The sequence below is a fragment of the Ostrea edulis genome, chromosome 7 (genome assembly GCF_947568905.1).
Source record: "Ostrea edulis chromosome 7, xbOstEdul1.1, whole genome shotgun sequence".
Lineage (NCBI taxonomy): Eukaryota > Metazoa > Mollusca > Bivalvia > Ostreida > Ostreidae > Ostrea > Ostrea edulis.
The window spans coordinates 42,993,203-43,013,066 of record NC_079170.1 but is presented as its reverse complement, the minus strand read 5'-3'; the positions used below and the strand labels follow the sequence as shown (position 1 = coordinate 43,013,066).

General features: G+C 34.1%; 1 protein-coding gene across 4 annotated transcripts; it reads right to left on the bottom strand.

The window, feature by feature from the left end:
• Window positions 1-1,472: 1,472 nt before the first annotated feature.
• LOC125655076 (uncharacterized) lies at window positions 1,473-19,830 on the bottom strand. 4 transcript variants are annotated; one of them, XM_048885235.2, is made up of 13 exons: window positions 19,725-19,830; window positions 17,524-17,741; window positions 16,270-16,373; window positions 15,066-15,204; window positions 14,764-14,867; window positions 11,256-11,312; window positions 10,996-11,163; window positions 10,497-10,627; window positions 9,883-10,025; window positions 7,247-7,331; window positions 6,972-7,030; window positions 5,141-5,245; window positions 1,473-4,822 (listed from the first exon to the last, which is right to left on the bottom strand). In XM_048885235.2, exons 2-13 carry the CDS (start codon window positions 17,722-17,724, stop codon window positions 4,736-4,738), a joined length of 1,383 nt encoding a protein of 460 aa, XP_048741192.2. In that variant the 5' UTR covers window positions 17,725-17,741; window positions 19,725-19,830; the 3' UTR covers window positions 1,473-4,735. The 4 variants fall into 4 exon arrangements, with proteins under 4 accessions (XP_048741192.2, XP_048741193.2, XP_048741196.2 ...); XM_048885236.2 differs by having other exon boundaries at window positions 19,721-19,802; XM_048885239.2 differs by having other exon boundaries at window positions 19,634-19,731.
• Window positions 19,831-19,864: the final 34 nt, after the last annotated feature.

The following is a 19,864-nucleotide window of genomic DNA, read 5'->3' as shown; positions in this document are numbered from 1 at the left end:
ACTTTCGAATTACAAAACGTTTCCAAAATCTACAACATCAAAACGTACAACTTGCTATGTTATCCTCTTCTTTTTTATGCTTTAATATACAAGAGTCCACTTTCATTTAAAAATGATGCAGTAATAAGTTACATGTACCCGTATTTGTCAATTAAGTTGACAATTATTGTCAATATATCGACGTTTGTCTATTAACAATACTCATTTTCATTCATATGCCGATTCAATATATCCCAGTGAACTCAAAATAAGAGACATCAGAGTTTTCCATATCGATATACTTCATATTCGGTTACTTTATTGAACACAGAAGTTAAGATCAAACAATAAATTCCAACTCTATCACAAATGACACGACTTCAGTATTCCATAATCTTCTGCATGCGTTTATTTCTCTCAACTGATTCCGAATACGAGAGCATGTTCTACGTATGATCACTTTTAAACCGAGATAGGCTACTGCAAATAAGTGAAGGCCTATCCAATCTCGTTTAAAGTTAACAATTTGCAATTTCTATGGTCGGTATAATGATCTTATATGCAAATACAACGTGTCATTGGGTCAAATGCTGTCTGACGTGTTTCATACCAATTGTTATATGCTTCTTTACATATTGATTCTGACTAGGGATTACTCCGTTTACCTGGTGAGATAGAGGGCTCATGGCGCATGTAACTGGTAAACAGAGTGTGCTAACTCCTCCTAGGCACCTGATTCCACATATGGTGTGTTTAGGGGTTGATGTTGGCCACACTCTCAATGTTCTAATCTTTACAAGATTAAATCATACAATTTACGTAATGGCTGTTTTTTTTTTTTTTTTTTTTTTTTTTACAAATTTTCATGTTTACTCTACTGAGGCAGACATAAAACAGTTTTCTACATGGACCATTTCCCCGACAATCAGGAGTATTTCTGTCATTCCTTGAATTTCTCCATACTTCTTGATGATATTATTTGTTTATATTCTATATGTGTTCATTTTCGAATGTACAAAATAATCACTGGGTTTACATAGTTTACAAAACTTCAAAATAGAATTTGTTTTATTTTTCATGATTTTTAATTCAATATTATGATATATTAGTCCAAATCGTATGCATGTATTAAGAGATGATGCACTTCAAGGTATATGTATATAATAATCATCACGAACCCCGGTTTTGAGTCCACACATAGAAAGAATCGGTGAGAAGGACTCATGGTTAACAGACGATGGTATATTGTATATCAATGAACTTCCTTTGCCTTTTGTCCCAGAAGAAGTGATCTTTCTTTCTTTATTTGCTTGCTGATTAATATAAAGTCACATGTCTTAGCAGGTTTATGTTGTTTCTCCGCCAGACACAATGTTGGTTCTCCAATAAGACACAAGAACACTGAATTCAATGGCTGTTATCGAATTCTAAGTGTTGCATGCAATGGCAGACTTCTACATACAGCCGATACTTAAATAAACAAATACCAGTCATTTTCTTAAATCCTTTTATTTCATTCCGTCATGAATACATTTCTAACTTTACTAACTATAATAAATAAATGTATGAAATAAATAACTTAATACATCCTTCCAAAATTCACCCATCGTGAGAATTTACAGTTTGTGTGAAATAATCAGGCCTATGGCATTGCACATGTATGAAACATATTACTAACATATTGATAACTAAAGTTCTGTTTAATGTGCAGATTTTCTCTCAAGAAATGCAAAATCATAGCTACTTGAAAACTTTTAATGAATAAATGTGACGTTTTTTAACATAAAAAGCACAGAAATGAAAAATAGGTTTCACCGTTTGAAAGCCTGGTGATGATTTAGTTATTCTAAGATGAATATACATGTACATGTGGACATGTAGCTTCCTGAAATATGCATTGTAATAAAAGGGAAGACTAAAAGTAGCACAACTGATTATCTAATAGGTATCTTTTTCATCTAAACAAACACTAAAAAATACTAATAAAAAAATTGCAGAGATTGAGCAAATTTATATACCCTATACTTATGAAGTTGGATAAATTTATTTACTCCACACTTATGAAGTTTGATAAAGGCAATGCATTCGGTCTTGTAGAGCCTCCTGCCAAACAAGTCTGCAAGAATTCTTTCTTGGAAAAAAAAATTTCAATAAAATTTTGAGGAAGTTTAATCCTAATGGAACAACAAAATTAGAATATGGACAAATGAATCGAGAATGTACATGTGAATTTTCCTTTGTAACTTTAACCCATGGTAAAGGCAGTGGTATCCACTGTTTTCTGGATTTCATGTGTTTGTAGTATATTTAAACAGTGTCACAATTACACATCTATCGACATGAGGTTATTTGAAATACTAAAATGTACAATTTGTGCATAGTGAATGTTAAAAAAAATCATGATCATTTGATTACAAATCATTGTTGCTACCTGTACCCAACAACAGGAAATAAACAGGAAGCAGGAAGTTCGTACGATTAAATCACAAGAATCTCAGTGTGAAAGAGTATTATTCTGAAGATGTTCAAAAGGCATGTAATGATGTTACAAAAATAAGTAGTTGTGAAGAACAGTCTGAAACTCATGTTACATCAGTTTCTAGATAATTATATTCCTATGCACACACTACTAACAATATTTATCTAGGGTGTATTTTCTATCATTGGAACATGAGGCCCAGGTAAACCTGCAGATTTACCTTATAATGAAGGGTCTAGAGGACAGCTAAAGGAAGCCTGAGAATGTTCACGTGTTAGCTCATTTACAAAAAATAATGTTCATAAACATGCTTGTAATTACCCAATCAATGAATCTAACTGTGAGTGCAGACATTGATTTATGATATACGTGCAATTTGGTGCATATTACACTTATCAACTTCAGTTTATAAAAAGGCTATCTGCCCCAAGATTTGTTACAACCCAATAACATAAATGTACTTTGCTACTAAATCCATTCCTTAGAATTTAATTTACCATTTGTTAAATACTCTATGTTCATCTCACATGAACTTTAACAAAAATGAGAGGTGTTATGTATGTTGTAAATCATGTTTTTCAAAAAGAAAGAATTTCATTTACTTGCCAATCTCATTGCACATGCTACAAATAGTATTAAATTATGCAGAACAGGCAATCATCCATTCAAAGTGAAATGATTTCATAGACCTTTAAGTTGCCAGTATGTTTGGAATGTTTGAATAAAATTCTTTGGAATATGAACAATCATACCTAAACATAAAACTGCACCAACATTTATTAAATATTCCTCTCAAAACAAAGGTACATGTATAACTAGGAAGAATTAATTTAGCACACAAAAACTTATGTCTCCCCTTCCATTTTCCATGTTTATTAACATTTAAAGTGGAAAAGGTCAAGGTCAAAGGTCATCAAAAATGGCACGCGATACACTGTCTTATCATAGTACCCCCACGTACCAAATATCAAAGGCCTATGTTAAACGACTAAAAAGTTATGGTTTGTACCAAAAAAAAATGCCCCCAAAATTCTATTATCTAACCTTTACCTAAAAGATCAAGGTCAAAGTTCATCAAAAATGGCACTGACACACTGTCTTATCATGGTATTACCCACATACCAAATATGAAATGCCTATGTCAAAAGACAAAAAAGGTATGATTCAGACCAAAAAAATTACCAAAAAATTCTATTATTTGACCTTTACATAAAAGGTCAAGGTCAAAATTCATCAAAAATGGCACTGACACACTGTCTTATCATGGTTTACCCACATACCAAATATCAAAGGCCTATGTCAAAAGACAAAAAAATTATGTCCCAGACAAACTTTGTATGAGAAGTGGAAGAAGAAGCTGAAGAAGAAGAAGAAACGGAAGAAGAATTCACACCAAAACAATATGTCCCCCTTCTGGGAAGGGAAGACATAATTAAAATTGCACAATAGAGAAAATAGGGATCACCAGAATACATTATCATCAATGTGCCTCCATTTTCAAGAAATTTCATCATCAATTCTTGATAGAATTTCTACCATTTTTGTTTCCAATATTAGTATTAACTCCAAGTCAAAAACAACTCTAATGCTTATTTCCAAACAAAAAAGAATTCCATTATGTATGCCAGAGAAAATTTCTAAACAGTTAATATATGGTTTTCAAAAAATGAATTTCACTACCAATATAAATCTTTTTGGACAGGGACATAATCATTTAGAAAATCTTCATGTGCATTGCATACATGTACACCAATATAATACAATCATCAAATGCCCAATACTTAAATTATGCCATAATAGATTTTCTATAAACTCTAACTATCAACTATACCAATTGTTTACACCCCTTATACATGTAACTTTCAAAACATATTTGTGCATTTCAATTACACCCCTATGAATCGATAAAACTCCATTTCAGTTACTCCCCTATCAATAGGTTAAATTCCATTTCAGATACTCCCTACCAATAGGTTAAAGTCCATTTAAATTACTCCCTATCAATAGATAAAAGTCCATTTCAGATACTCCTCTATCAATAGATAAAACTCCATTTCAGTTACTCCCCTATCAATAGATAAAACTCCATTTCAGATACTCCCGTATCAATAGATAAAACTCCATTTCAGATACTCCCCTATCAATAGATAAAACTCCATTTCAGATACTCCCCTATCAATAGATAAAAGTGCATTTCAGTTACTCCCCTGCCAATAGGTTAAAGTCCATTTCAGTTACTCCCCTACCAATAGGTTAAAGTACTAGTAAGCACCCTAGTTAGCTCTTGCTTCTTCGGTCACGTTTCTTTATGGATTTCCTGATGTACTGTATTACTTTGTATGGGTCTGTGTTAGCATTCTGAGCCTAAATCAAGAAAAAGATTTCACAATTACACAATGCGATAATTAAAATGCATGTAAATGTATATTATACAGATACAGTATGCATGAACAAAAAAAAAAAACTATCAACTGATAGGAAGATTTCTCATATTTAAGAGTGAAACATGATACAGAATTTCATTTTATCAGAATATACAGGTACAACGCGAAAGTACCTTAAGCTCTTACAACAAATGCCAAATTCTAGATGTGTCAAGTTTGAGCGTAATTTTTCAATAATTTACATAGGTATGTTGATTAATCTCCAATTTTGTTAAAATAAATCAGGCATGAAACTCACAGAAAACAGTTCTAACGAGCTGATGTCTGATCGTATATCCTCCACTGGACCTCGCGTTATCAGACGCGCATACGCAGGAATCCTGCCCAAATTATCCTCCCTGTCCTGCAAAGAATCAATTCGTAAATCACTGTCTCATCAAGAGCTCGGTGCAGTGTCCCAACAATTAATGTCCCAATCTCCGTTACTCCCATTTATTAGACGGTGTACAAAAAGTTAAACAATAAAATGCTTTTTTCCCCCTTTTTATCTGTTGATCAAGGTATGCACAGTAAGCATTGCAGAAAAAATTCATAACCTGCATTATGCAATTTTTTCTACTAAAACAACAAAGAAATATAATCTATTACTTACATTTAAATTCTTAAGTATTTAAACAAAAATATAAATGAAATAAAGCAAAAGTGAGCAAGCTCACATACCCATGTTCCAATATTGCTTGACAATGCCTCACATAGTGAATGGTTATGCTATGCATTACTGCAAGAACAGGGCAGACAGGCTTTAAATTCGAAGTTCAAAAAAGACAAAACTTCCAAAAAATTATTGAATCAGAATTTCCTGGGAATATGCACATTTACACAGTGTGTCCTTATTAACTACAAAGTTTCATGAAATTCTGTTGAGCGGTCTCATAGGAGTTGCGATAACAAAAAGGGACTGACAGACTGACTGGTCAAAAACATTATACCCTCCGCAACTTCGTTGCGTGGGGTATAACTAGATTTAAGTACTAAAATATATCGTTGACTCACTCGTTACTTTAATTGGAACAGCGTTTTTACCTTGACGATGCTCCATATTTAGTAACAGAAAACTGGATCGATTTAGTTGGCAAAAATTGAACATGTATTCATTGCCAACGATGAATGCAATGTCAATTTCAAAAGAAATATATCAGAAAGGATTCAACAAATGTAAATACAATGGAATGTTACCCTTGCTTAAAATGAACACATAATATTCACTAAATCCATACATTACCTATAGTATAATGCACAACCTTGTCCTATATCTACAATTCATTAATTCTATTGAAAGGTTTGGGAGAATTCCAAAGTAATTCTGCCTGGTAAAATTCTAATGTATACAGCAAAACACTTAATATAAAGTGAAGTGCTGGGGGAAAACAATTTTAAGTCGTTATAAATGTAATTTGATTTATTCAATGAGTTCATAATGTTTTAAAACTACAGAGAATGAAAATCACTTTGCTGTAAGAGTGAATTCATTATAAGCGTGTTCACTGTAACTGTGTTTCACTGTATTAGTGTAAATTCATTATAAGTGTGTTCACTGTAACTGTGTTTCACTGTAAGTGTAACTTCATTATAATTGTGTTCACTGTAACCGTGTTTCACTGTAAGTGTAAATTCATTATAAGTGTGTTCACTGTAACCGTGTTTCACTGTAAGTGTAAATTCATTATAAGTGTGTTCACTGTAACCGTGTTTCACTGTAAGTGTAAATTCATTATAAGTGTGTTCACTGTAAGTGTGATTTCATTATAAGCGTGTTCACTGTAACTGTGTTTCACTGTAAGTGTAAATTCATTATAAGTGTGTTCACTGTAAGTGTGAATTCATTATAAGTGTGTTCACTGTAAGTGTGTTTCACTGTAAGTGTGAATTCATTATAAGCATGTTCACTGTAACTGTGTTTCACTGTAAGTCTGAATTCATTATAAGTGTGTTCACTGTAATGGTGTTTTACTGTAAGTCTGAATTCATTATAGACATGTTCACTAAAACCATGTTTTATTGTACAATTCTTCAGGACTGGAAATTACATATTTCCCTGGATTTTTCTTGTAAGAGAGTAAAAGTCTTACCAAACTAGGAAGACCAATCCCTGAACTGTAGCACAGCCTCTCCATATCATCAATGAAAGCTGAAATTTCAGGTTATATCATATAGTACAATTTCTTAGTAATCTTCCTGAATGAATGTTAAACATTGTTACATGTAATCTTTCAAATTGATATACATGTACTTTCAATAAGAGTACTTGATATCAATATACAATGCTATTTATTATCATTTTCACAACAATAAATACAAAATTGCAAGCACTTGGTTACACAAACATGTACAGATGCATGTTTACCTCTGTAAGTAAAATACAGGAGATCAAAAAAATCCTGGTCAGCCTCTGCGCTGATGATGATGACTTCATTGTCCTTCTTGGGTAACTAAGTAACAAAAATATCCAATCAAAAATTTTGATTCCATGTAATCCTACTAGCATGAATTATAAACAGTTCAAACAAACAAAAAATGTGGGTTTACCAAATTTGATGCGATTTAAAATAACAATTGTATCACAGGTGCAAATAAAACAGGTAAATACATTGACAGGTGTTACAGTCAACTTTCGCAAAATTCTCATTCTGGAAAAAAGGCTAATTCATACTTACCAGTGACACCAATGACACAGCCCCGTAACATTTCATATTAAGCTGCAATAATGTAGCCCTCTCCGAATTGTTTTTTTTTGGGGGGGGGGAATAAAAAATATTGGAATAGTCCTTTCCGAATATTTTATTGGGGGGGGGGGGGGGGGGATTAATATCTCTGGGCGTTAAGAAAAAAAGTCTGGAAAACTGGTCATAACAGTAATTTTTCTACGTTAAAGGCGCACAACTCCATAACAATTAACCAACTGGAACAAAATTCAAACTCAATTTGTAACTCATCAATAGACATCTGCATACAAAAATTCAGTTCAATATCTCAAGGCATTTACAAAAAAAGGTCTGGAAAACTGGTCATAAGAGTAATTTTTCTACATTAAATGGGCACAACTCCATCAAAAATCAATCAAGCAGAACAAAACTAAATCTTGATCTGTAACTGATCAATATATACCTGTCTACAAAAAATCATTTCGATATCTCAGGGTGTTTAGAAAAAAAAGTCCGGAAAACTGGTCTTACCACTTATTTTTCTGTTAAAGGGGCACAACTCCATGAAAAATCAATGAACCAGAACAAAACTCAAATTTGATCGGTAACTCATCAATATACATCTGCATACAAAATATCAGTTCAATATCTAAAGGCGTTTAGAAAAAAAAGTATGGAAAGCTGGTCAAAACAGTAATTTTTCTACCTTAAAGGGATACAACTCCATCAAAAATCAACGAAACCAGAACAAAACTCAAATTTGATCTGTAACTCATCAATATACACCTGCATACAAAACATCAATTCATTATCTCATGGCGTTTAGAAAAAAAGTCTGGGAAACTGGGTGTTTTGCGGAAGGATGCTATCATGTTAAAAGGGCACAACTCCATCAAATTTTCAACGAACCGGAAAAAAATTCAAACTTGATTTATAGTAAGGGCTATTCCAGAAATAAATACATGGGGGGGGGGTCGGGAGGCACCTTTTGTATATACCAAGCACCCATAAAAAAAAATAAAAAATTACCCCATGACCCATCAAATTAATAAACTCATTTTACAATGACCCATCTAAAAAAAAAAAAAAAAAAACTAACCAGACCCACCACAAAAATATTTTTAAAAATGAAAACGGTACAAATCTCGCGAGGTTTTCGGGACAAACATTCTAGTCAATGACGCGGTAAAGCCTGTGCGACATTGTATCACATTAGTTCTGAAGAAACGATGTCACATCAACAATCAAAGGCATCTATGGCGGGAATGTTGGAAAAATTGGGAGTCCAAACAATGCTATTATCATGAAATGGGTATGGATATGTTTTTCCATGAATCGTTCGTCTTCTAATGGAGCCCGCGCCCGGAGGCCTCTATATCACCATCACACCGACTGATAAATATAACGTATCGGTACCCTCGTATAAATCAACTAAGGTTTGCCTATTTTTATTAGAAAACGGAATACCTATTGGTTTCAAAATATTCCCAAAATCGATGCACTGTAAACTGTAATAATCTACAGAACAGAGTTCGCCGCCATCACGTCCAAAGGGACCCTACTAAACGCGCCTCTAATTTGAAGAGTGCCGTAATGGATAGTTATGCACTGCAAAGAACGACAACTCGAATAGTTCTATGTTACTTCCGATTTCCGATTTCGAAAGCAGCATTTCGAAAGCACGTTTTCAATTTTCCCTCCGACGTTTTGTAACCAACACGACAAGAGCGACAGTAAAAATATTCTGAAAACTCAACACCCACGTGGCACAAAATAAAACAATAGAAACTAACCACTACCCATAATAAATATTTTTTTAACAGTCCAACCACGGACCAATTAAAATATGAAAAAATACGACCACCCACACAAAAAAATATCATTTGCCGCCCGACCCCCCCATTTGATCATTTCTGGAACAGCCCTAACTCATCTATATACATCGGCATACAAAAAATTAATTCAATATCTCAAGGCTTTTAGAAAAAAAGTTCAGAAAACTGTGTGTCTTTGAAGAACAGACAAGGGTAAAACTATACGCCCCGGCCACTTTGTGGCGGGGAGCATAAAAAATTGGAGAGGATTACATCATTGCAGCTACATTTCATCCACCCACCCCATCACAATGTATGGACCATGATGAGGTCTGAGACTATTACTGACAAATGAAGTCGATGTCACCTGACATTCAGCTTCATCCCTAGAGACATGAGGACCAGGAACATGTGTACTAGGAGCATGTGGACTAGGAACATGTGGATTATGAGCATGTGGACTACGGACATGTGTACTAAGAGCATGTGGACTAGGATGAGATTTGTGACTTATCTATACTGACCAGTGAAGCAAATGCCACAGCCCTGCCGTATTTCACCCCCAGTCCCAGGGACATGTGGACCATGATGAGATCTGTGAAGTAATTATTCCTGGGGAAATCCTCTGTGTAGAGATTGGCTGCCATTCTCCAATTTTCCACGGCACCTACACAAAAAACACTATCTCTTGAAGAAATACAAAATTAATAGAGCACCTAAACAACAAACACTATTTCATATAGAAAACACATATAGCACATAAACACTATTTCTTGCAGGAAAATATAATATAATATACAAATTTCCCTCTAATGACAAGTTTAAAATGCATTCATACATACTGAAAAGATTTATAAATAATAAATTATATAAAAAAATATTGTTGTTTTTTTTCTTCAAATTCATGACTACCAAACATTCCACAGCAAATGTCTTAAAAGGAAAATGCAGCGGCTGTTCATCAAGTGAATACAAATGAATATTTTCCTTTTATCATTTGCATACAATTGTCGCTGTATTTTTTTTTTTAATTCTAAAAAGTGGAAGATACAAAAATATGAAAACATTGTATATTTCCTCTAAAGAGTTTTATTCAATTAACTATGCATTTTCCCCTGCAATAAGAATATCACAGTACCTTGATATCTGGTTTTGTCCAGGAAGTTGTGTATGTGTGGGTGTATCTGACTGGCCCCACCGTGGGGCAACATGTCCCAGATCATCATGGGGTATTTATAATTCTTGTCTAGTGAGTGGGCTTTCTGTAACCTGAACATCAGAACAAGAAAATTTATCTCCCTTTAGCTCTTTGTAGGAATAATTATACTAAGCTGATAAAAAGAATGGCTGTGTGTAGTGATTTTATAGGTTTTATGCCAACAGAAAAAAAAAAAGAAACATAATTTCTGTAAAACATTACGTTATCCAACAAAGAATTCTGTCATTTATGCTTTGCATTGTATTTATCAGATTTCAAAATGGACATGAGCAGGAGACATTCAAAACTAAGATATAGCACTCTAAGTTGAAGATGAGATGCAGCATCTACGCTTAAGATAAAACATAATACACACATACTGTCCTAAACCTAATAATCAATTGTGTGCACGGCGGGAAGACCCCCAGCAATGTCTTACCATTTCTGTGAAGTCTGCATGAGGTCCATGAACTGAGTGTATGTCCAGTTCAGGGGGTGGTGCTTTTTGAAGAGGGACAGTGTGTGCCAGGTGTCCAGCTTGAATGTGTTGGCTGCCGTGAAGGAAAAATCTGACTCCACTCGACCAAAGACATCCTCTGCGGTGTTCCTGTGGCAAAATGAAGTCCATCATTAGTGACACTGACAGAAGATCTCTGACAGAGACTAGTTACACTGTACACTGTTCAGACACTGACTTACGTTTTGTATTTGCAGAAATCGCACGTTTGGGCAGTTTTTGCTGATATCTCCTCCACGCTACAACACAAAATTTAACCATAAACTATACACAGGTAAAATTGCAACATACATGTATGTTTAACATATGATTGGATATTCATATGTTTGAAAAGATATGTTTACATGAGTGCTTCTTTTACATGATTATCATACAGACCCTTAAGCGTGCTACTACACTTCTAAAGCGTTTCGTTTCGTGCAAACCGTTCACCGTTCTGTGCAGACCGTTCAGCATTTCATGCAAATCGTTCACTGTTCCGTGCAAACCGTTCACCGTTCCCCGTTTTGTGCAGACCGTTCACCGTTCCGTGCAAATCGTTTCGTGCAAGAATCGTTCTGTGCAGGATCAAGCCACACCCATAAACGTGCAGATCGTTCAAACCAAGCCCTTAGAAATGTACAGACCGTGCAAGTCATTTCGGCATGGGATGTAGGACAGATAAACATTGTTGGGAATTTGACCAATTATTTCAAAATGTCTCTAAGATGGGCTTTCAACAATGAAAATCTGCAAATAATCGAAAGAAAACATTTTATTATAAAACCACCAGGCAGAGCAAATTCCGATACCATTTTCTCACCCTTGGTAGTTTCTAGCAAGTGCAGAGACATGTATATCTCTGCCCTCATTATCTTTTTATTTATCTTTTATTTGTATATAGGAATAATTCATTTGTCTTGTTACATTTGTATGATCAAGTTTCTCTTTTTAAATAAAAAATATTTTCATCAAAATCGTTTATCGGAATTGTCTGCATAAAGCAAAGACCGACCTGTGTATAACTTGTGTATTCTATGCAAATTCCAAAGTCCTTTTTTTTTACCACAATAGAAGTCAGCTAATCCGTGTATTTGAAATTAACATTCCTACAGAAGGTGTAAAAATCGGTGGGGCAATTGAAATATGACAAGAGGTGTTTATATCTTTTGTCTCTCAAAAATGAATGCAGTTTTCTATAGGTTTAAAATTTTAGGCAAATGCAACAATCTAATTAAAATTGGATGTTAGATCCGCTCACATATCTGTTGATCATTACTGTAGTTAGTCATTATTTGTTTTATTTATTCATTTATATGATTTATTTCTCAATCTATTTCAATCCTATTTTGATTGCTTCCTTTTTGTTTTGTATTTTCCCTTCTTATCCAAGGTGACAGGTTCTTATCGACTGGCTAATTCTATGTCTAGATGTATCCCTCCTCCCGCCCGAGAATATGTTCCAGTCTTACAAGAATTTTTAAAATCATTTTATCTGTTGTCATACACGTATGTAAAAATGTATAGGTTTATTCAAGATCTGTCATTGAAAAGAGGCCTGGAAATACAAATTGCACACATGTTTTAATGGCACTCAGATTGAATGTACAAAATAGCGATGCAGACGCGACTTTTTCAATGAATTTAATAGAGTAATGAATAAATAAAGTTAATAATAAATATTGTATATGACAATACAATTTATGCATCTTTTTCCTTTATTTCCGAAGTTAAAAAATATTCATTTCCTTTTATTCCAACGTGTTCGTAAGTCATTAAATTATTCCTTGTTTAAACTAACCCCAGGATGAAACAAATAATGCCGGAAAAAAAATCAAAGCATGCAGGTCATGCCTAGCATTTTCGTGAAGACTGTTCCCAACCCTCCTCCCGCCCAAAAATACTTTCATCTTTCCAGACGAGAAATTTCTTTAAATCATTTTATCTGTTTTCATTCACGTACACATGTATATAAAATGTATAGGTTTATTCAATCAGTCTTTGGGAAGAGGCCTGGAATATACAAATTGCAAATGTAAAATGTATTTTAACGACACTCAGAATGAATGTACAAAAACAGTGAAACAGACGCAACCATTTCATATTCAGTTTCAATGAATTTAATAGAGCAATGAATCAATAAAATTCGATTAATCAATATTCTGTGACGATATAATTGTTCTTTTATTTCTGAAATTAAAAAAAAAATTCATTTGTTTTCATTCCAATGTGTTCATAATTTATTGATCTAATAAGCAAAAATGAAATTTACCGCGTCATACAGGAGCAATCATTTTAAAATGAATCATTATCATTTCTTTCTCAACCTTTTTTTAATATCTAGAATACTGCAATTATATTGAAACTATTTAAACCGAATAATACCAAAAAAATCAAAGCCTACCATTTCGTGCAGACCGTTCACAAAGCGTGCAAGCCACGCCTACAAAGTGGTCAGCGTTTCGTGCAAACCGTTCACCGTTCCGTGCAGATCGTTCAGCGTTTTGTGCAAACGGTTCACTGTTCCTTGCAGATCATTCAGCGTTTCGTGCAAACTGTTCACCGTTCCGTGCAAGAATCATTTCATACCGTTCCGTGCAAGTGGTGTAGTACATGTAGTACGCTTCAGGGTCTGTATGTTTCAATTTTACCAGTAAATGTGTGCAGTTCTAAAGAAGTATAAACTAGAGATTGTTTTTATAAAAAACAAATGTCTCCCCAGCTCTCCAAATTGAAAGTGCTCCAAATGAAACCCCCTTCCCTTAATGTACTGCATGGTATGGAGGAGAGAGCATGAGCAGGAACATAGACATTATGAACTCTGATAAGCCACATAGGAGAAGTGTTCACAAACTATTTGTACCCTTCACCCCTCAGATCCACTATACTTTAAGGATAACAATTGGAATCTCCTGTCCCTACAATATGCACATCTGCAAATGGCATTGAAGTATTGTACCAAATTTCAAGTCTATCGGATAAGCAATATAGGAGGAGAAGCGTTCACAAGCTATTTTAACATCCTCAACCTCTCTTAGATCCACTATAACTTTGGGAAAATAATTGGATCCTCATGTCCCAACAATATGCACATCTACAAATGACAATGAAGCACTGTACAAAGTTACAAGACTACCTGCTAAGCAATATATGAGAAGTGTTCACAAGAAAGATATTTTAACACCCTTCACCCCTCTTAAATCCACTATAACTTTTAGGAAAATTACTGGATCTTCCTTTCCAGGCAATATGCACATTTACAAATGGCAATGAAGCATTGTACAAAGTTTCAAGTCTATCCAATAAGCCATATAGGAGGAGAAGCATTCACAAGATTTTGTGACATACAGATGGATGGATGGATGGACGAGAAGAAAGTACAAGAGCCATATGTCTACCCCTGGCAAAGGGGAGACATGATTACATATTATACAATTTTAGACCATTTCCTAAAAGCGAGCACTACAATGAAGGGCAACTCCCCCCCCCCCCCCCCCCCCCCCCCCCCCCCCCCCCCCCCCCCTTCTGCAACTGGAATTATATTTAAAACACTATATGAAATCTGATGCTTTTTATATTTTATATCAGTGTCACACACACATGCATATAATCATTTCCCCTCCCCCTCAAACTTTCCTGGGGGGATAGTACAATTTATTCTCTTAAAACAAACTATCAATCATTGCATCAGTCGTTAAGAAACACACTCACTACTCTCTCTCCGGTCTTGGGGGTTTAGACATGGGTCTTTTTTCTCTCAGTGGATTGTACACATTTTGTTCTCTTGTGTATTCATTGTAGATAAAAAGGATTCTCTGAAGTGAAAGTATCAAACTTTGAAAATATGCATTCATGAAAACAAAATGAATTAAAATGTTATACAAGATATATAGAATATGGTTCTAAATTGATTCATCATTAGTACACAAATGACATGGTATTTAGACAACAAGTTATTTTAAAAAGTTCTCAAATTCTTTGACTTCTTAAAATCAAACAGACCCTGTACCAACCTGATCCTTCACATTGTCAAAGAGTTCCACATTTCCTCCAAGCCAACCTTTGACCTTTGCAGCAAAGGATTCTGGGATTACTACCTTGGCTGCATGTTCAGTGATTGTGAAGATAGAAGAATATCTCTTGTACAAATCTCTGGAAACATATACGTAAGATACACTAAGTAAGATCAAGATAATGAAATGTTGAAGATATGTCGACTGTTCATTACAATGCATTTGTTTCACGCAGGCACTAAATATTACATTTCAAACAGTTTCAACTGTTTGGGTAAATGCATACACATATATGCATGTGAATGACGATATATACATGTAATTAATAATAAATATGTAATTGATGATATGCATATAATTACTGGTATACATGCTATTAAAGATTTGCATGAAATTAATTATTACCATTTAATTAATAATACATATGTAATTAATAATATAGATGTAATTAATGATAACATGTATTTAAAGATACACATGCAATCAGTCTAATCAATGATACACATTTAATTAAAATATACATGTAATTAATTTTATGCATGAAATTAATGAGATATGCATGTACATTAATTTGTTACATGCATGAAATTATTTATATGCATGTAATTAAGGATACACATGTAATCAATGGTATATTACATGTAATCATAATACACATGTAATTAAAGGGCTATTAACTGTCATTTTGTCACCACAAATTGAATTCAATGAAAATTGCTCTTTACTATATATTTCAGTAATCACACCAGTATGTAATTATTTCAACCTCAAAGCAAGCACATGAATATGCAATTTTGGGGATTAAATAATTATTGCCTTGTAAGGTAATTAATAATTCTTCTTTTATATATTTCTTTACACTAGAAGTGGTTATCTAATGTAGTTTTATTAGGTTTCTCTTGTTTTTGCCCAAAATAAATGTTTTTATTAATCAATATATATTCCTATATCATGGAGAGATTTTAAGAGAAAAGGTTGCTATCACTTTCACAGCTAATGCCCCTTTAAAATATCCATGTAATTAATGATATGTATAGGAAACAGCTGAACTGTTATCATTGTCAGTGTAAGTATGCAGTCTTAATCTAGCATATGTACATATCAATGTACCAACATCATCTTAAAAATTTTCACAATCCTTTAAAGGGTCACATATTAACTAAGAATTGGTTCCATTACTACTGCTGTTTAACATCAGACTTACTGGCAGGGCACGTCTGTTGATCTTCTCCATGTTTCCAGAATTTCTGGGTACTTTTCCAGTGACAAATGTACTTCAGATTTCAAACAATACTTCTTAAACCATGCCTTTAATAGTATGTATACAAAATCAATCATTTCAAATGTCTTTGCACATTGGATGCAGATTTATCAAAAAATATCTTTAAATAGATGTACTATGTTCATCAACTGCAACACATTCGTGATGAAATGGTTATCATTACAAATTGTGAAGATATCAAAGGCAAAAACACTGTAAATGTTACCCATTGGATAAACTATTGTATTTTATTCAAACTCATTTTAAACACATTTTAATATAGAATTAAACATTCTTTGTAAAGAATTTATCGATGTGTAAAGTCTGGATATTTTACTCACAAACTGAATAACAGTGCGAAGCACTTTTATGTAAAGTTTGTGAGTAAACCGTCAGGAATTTACACACGGATAAATTCTTCAAAAAAGAATGTTTGATTCTTATAATTCCAATTTGCTCACTGTATTAACAATTTCAAAAATTTGAATAATATCCCCTCATTACGTTATTTGATTTCAGATGTGTATGAAGAAATTGCGTGTTCCAATTCATTGTGGTGTAAATTTTCGTTCATATTTATTTTTGTCCAATCAAAACAATTGTAATAGCATTGGAATTATAAATATATGATGCACAATCAAGAATAAATTGAAGAAAATAAATTTGCGAACTCGGACAGTCCTTGATTTTATCTATTACAGAAATTTAACCTCCAAGAGAATTGACCATTTTATGCTAATTTTAAAGCATACACGAAAAATTTGCTTGATCACATAGTTTTTTAACAATCCTCGAATCTGTCAATTTAGACGTTGACAGCTGTTAAGCAGCGTCATAAGTACTCTAATACGATCAGTAGAGTTTGATGGGTAAAATCACTCATTAGATTCATTTGAAATGGAACCATGTCCCATGAAACCGAAACAGATTGCACAGGTATTGGATTAGGCAGTTTTCTCTACATATTAGTACTCAATTTTACAGCCAAAGGTGCTAAAATGTAAATCGCACTTAAACAACTACACATACAGTATTTTCTAACAGTTCTGATAATGGGATTATTCCAGTGCTATTCATTCAATGCACAGCCATTAATGTTCAATCTAATGATAAATGATGTTCACATTAAATCAATAATGAGGATATTTTAGTCTACTTTGAAAATGACCACAGCCAGGCTTACTACTGTATACTCACCTCAGAATCAGCGGTCAAACTTAGTTCTGGCCACTTTGTGTACTGGTGGGTTCCACGTCCAGTTATGGTGGACAGAGTTTTGTGATTGGGACGCAGGAAGGAAGACACTAGGTATATCAGAATGAATATTGACACCAACAAACACAGCACCTGCCATTTTTTAAAGGAGATCACCTTCGACATCTCACTGTTTTGTTTCATAACATAGCTTTATTATTCTACAAAAGAAAAGATTGACGAATGAAAAATAGTAGTACTACAATCAAAGATAGAAAATGGTAAATGGGTCACGAAATATCCCGAAACTCCAATATCAATCCAAGGCCTGGGGGCTGTTATTGGTCAAGGGTTGATATGGAGAGTGACAGAGACAGGTGAATTCTAGCTTTCTCAGTGGAGATTTAAATCTTGAGGCTGATAGTGCAAGACATTGCTTAGCTACCCTCCAGTTAACGGCCAAACCCACAAACACCCCAAGACATTCTGCGTTTGACAACATGTTGTATCAGGGAGATATTTCATAGAATCAGGTTTCTATGCATTGAAAGTTCAAAACGCAATGTGTTCATAATTCATTCGTTTAGGATACATGCCGTCATAAGCAGCAATAACTAATGAGTGGGTGTAAAGAAAAGAAATTTAAGGAACCTGCTCAGATCAGCAAAACTCTCGTGTTCTTCATGTGCCTGTGTTTAAACTGTGTGTATCAACATTTATAATGAATGCTGAAATGGTGGACATCAGAGTCATTTGACCAACAAAACTGTGTGGATTCCTGTGCTTTACACAAAAATAATTATTTTAAAAACAAACCATTCAAAATCTCTTACTCTGAAGGAATTTTCCACTAGCTTGATAAAAATTCAATGGAGCATATATTTAGTAAAACTAATGATTCAATGTGAACACTGTGCTCTTCGATTCCTCCGTTTAGTCATAAACAATCACAAGCAGACAGATGTGATGTTACTGTCTGATTTTTCAATTAATTTCATGACCTGGCAACTAAATGTACAGATGTATTGAAAGACACAATGCTAGGTGATTTTAAAATTACAAAGGTAACTTTTTCATTCTATTCAAATAGGACCTGCCCTGTACATGCTGTATATCTGATGCATGTTATGATATCAACAGTGAATATCTGATGATGGATCTGTTTAAACAAGGCATAACAGAGTGAAAATTCAATCTAATTAAAATCAGATCATCTCTAACCAGGTATAGAAGATCTTATTTTAATTAGAGTGAGAGAAAATTATTCTACAGTTCTATGAAGTATGTATGTCAGTTTAATTGCTCCTGTATATATGTTTGTATTATGCTATCAATAACTAGATTTTAGCAAATTGTATTTAGTATTCAACTTTTGATGTCAATGTGAGCACATAACATTTGTGGCAATCAGACATGTTGGTAGAGCACCTGACTAGACATCCAGGAGGCCCAAGTTTGAATTCCTGTGTGGTCCATTGCATTTTTCCCTTTCTGTTGCATTTGGTTATGTGACCCTGGAACTGACAGGTGAAAATGCCTGCCAGGAAATAAAGATATTTGGCCAATTGAAAAACATTAAAGGAGTGTGAGGGTCAGAAAGATTTTTTGGTTGAGTACCTGGTTAGAGATTTTAGGGGCTCTAGCTCGAATTTTGAACCGGTCCATTGCACCTTTTCCTTACTGTTACACATTGAACATATAATATTATGATGAATATCAACTAAAAAGCTACATACAGTTCCCCGCTCTCTTTAGAGAAGTGGCTATTCTCGGCAAAGTGGACAGTCATAACCTACATCCACTTATCTAAAGAATTAAAGTTCCCAAGCACCGGTAATGTTTAACAACAACCCAAATGAGTATTGTAACAGGAAGGGAGAATACATCTGGTCAGACCGGGATTCGAACCCGGGCTTCCTTCCGGTTACAAAATAATAAAAATCAACACTGTCGTTACTTTTAGCAGTCAGCTATCAATACCGATAAACTCTGTGGCGCTTATGTCCTCCAAAACTGGTGACGAGATAACACGCCGTGCTTGGGACATTGATCTCCGTTGATTCTGATAGACACATTGATTTGATCAGGTGTTGATTTTAGTGAAATCACTTACCCACCACAATATCAGGTGTAAACCCCAATGGCGAATCCTTTTTAAAGAAATTCAATATATGAAAGTTGTGCTTTCAATGGCATATACCTACAAGATGGTTAAGTTGTTGAATATTTCGAAATTTTTCTTTGTTGACACGCAAATTTCTCCACGGCCGCAGACATGTTTACTTCTGTTTACAGAATGCCGAACCCGAGAAAAAAAAAGACTATAGAACATGTAAGTACACAA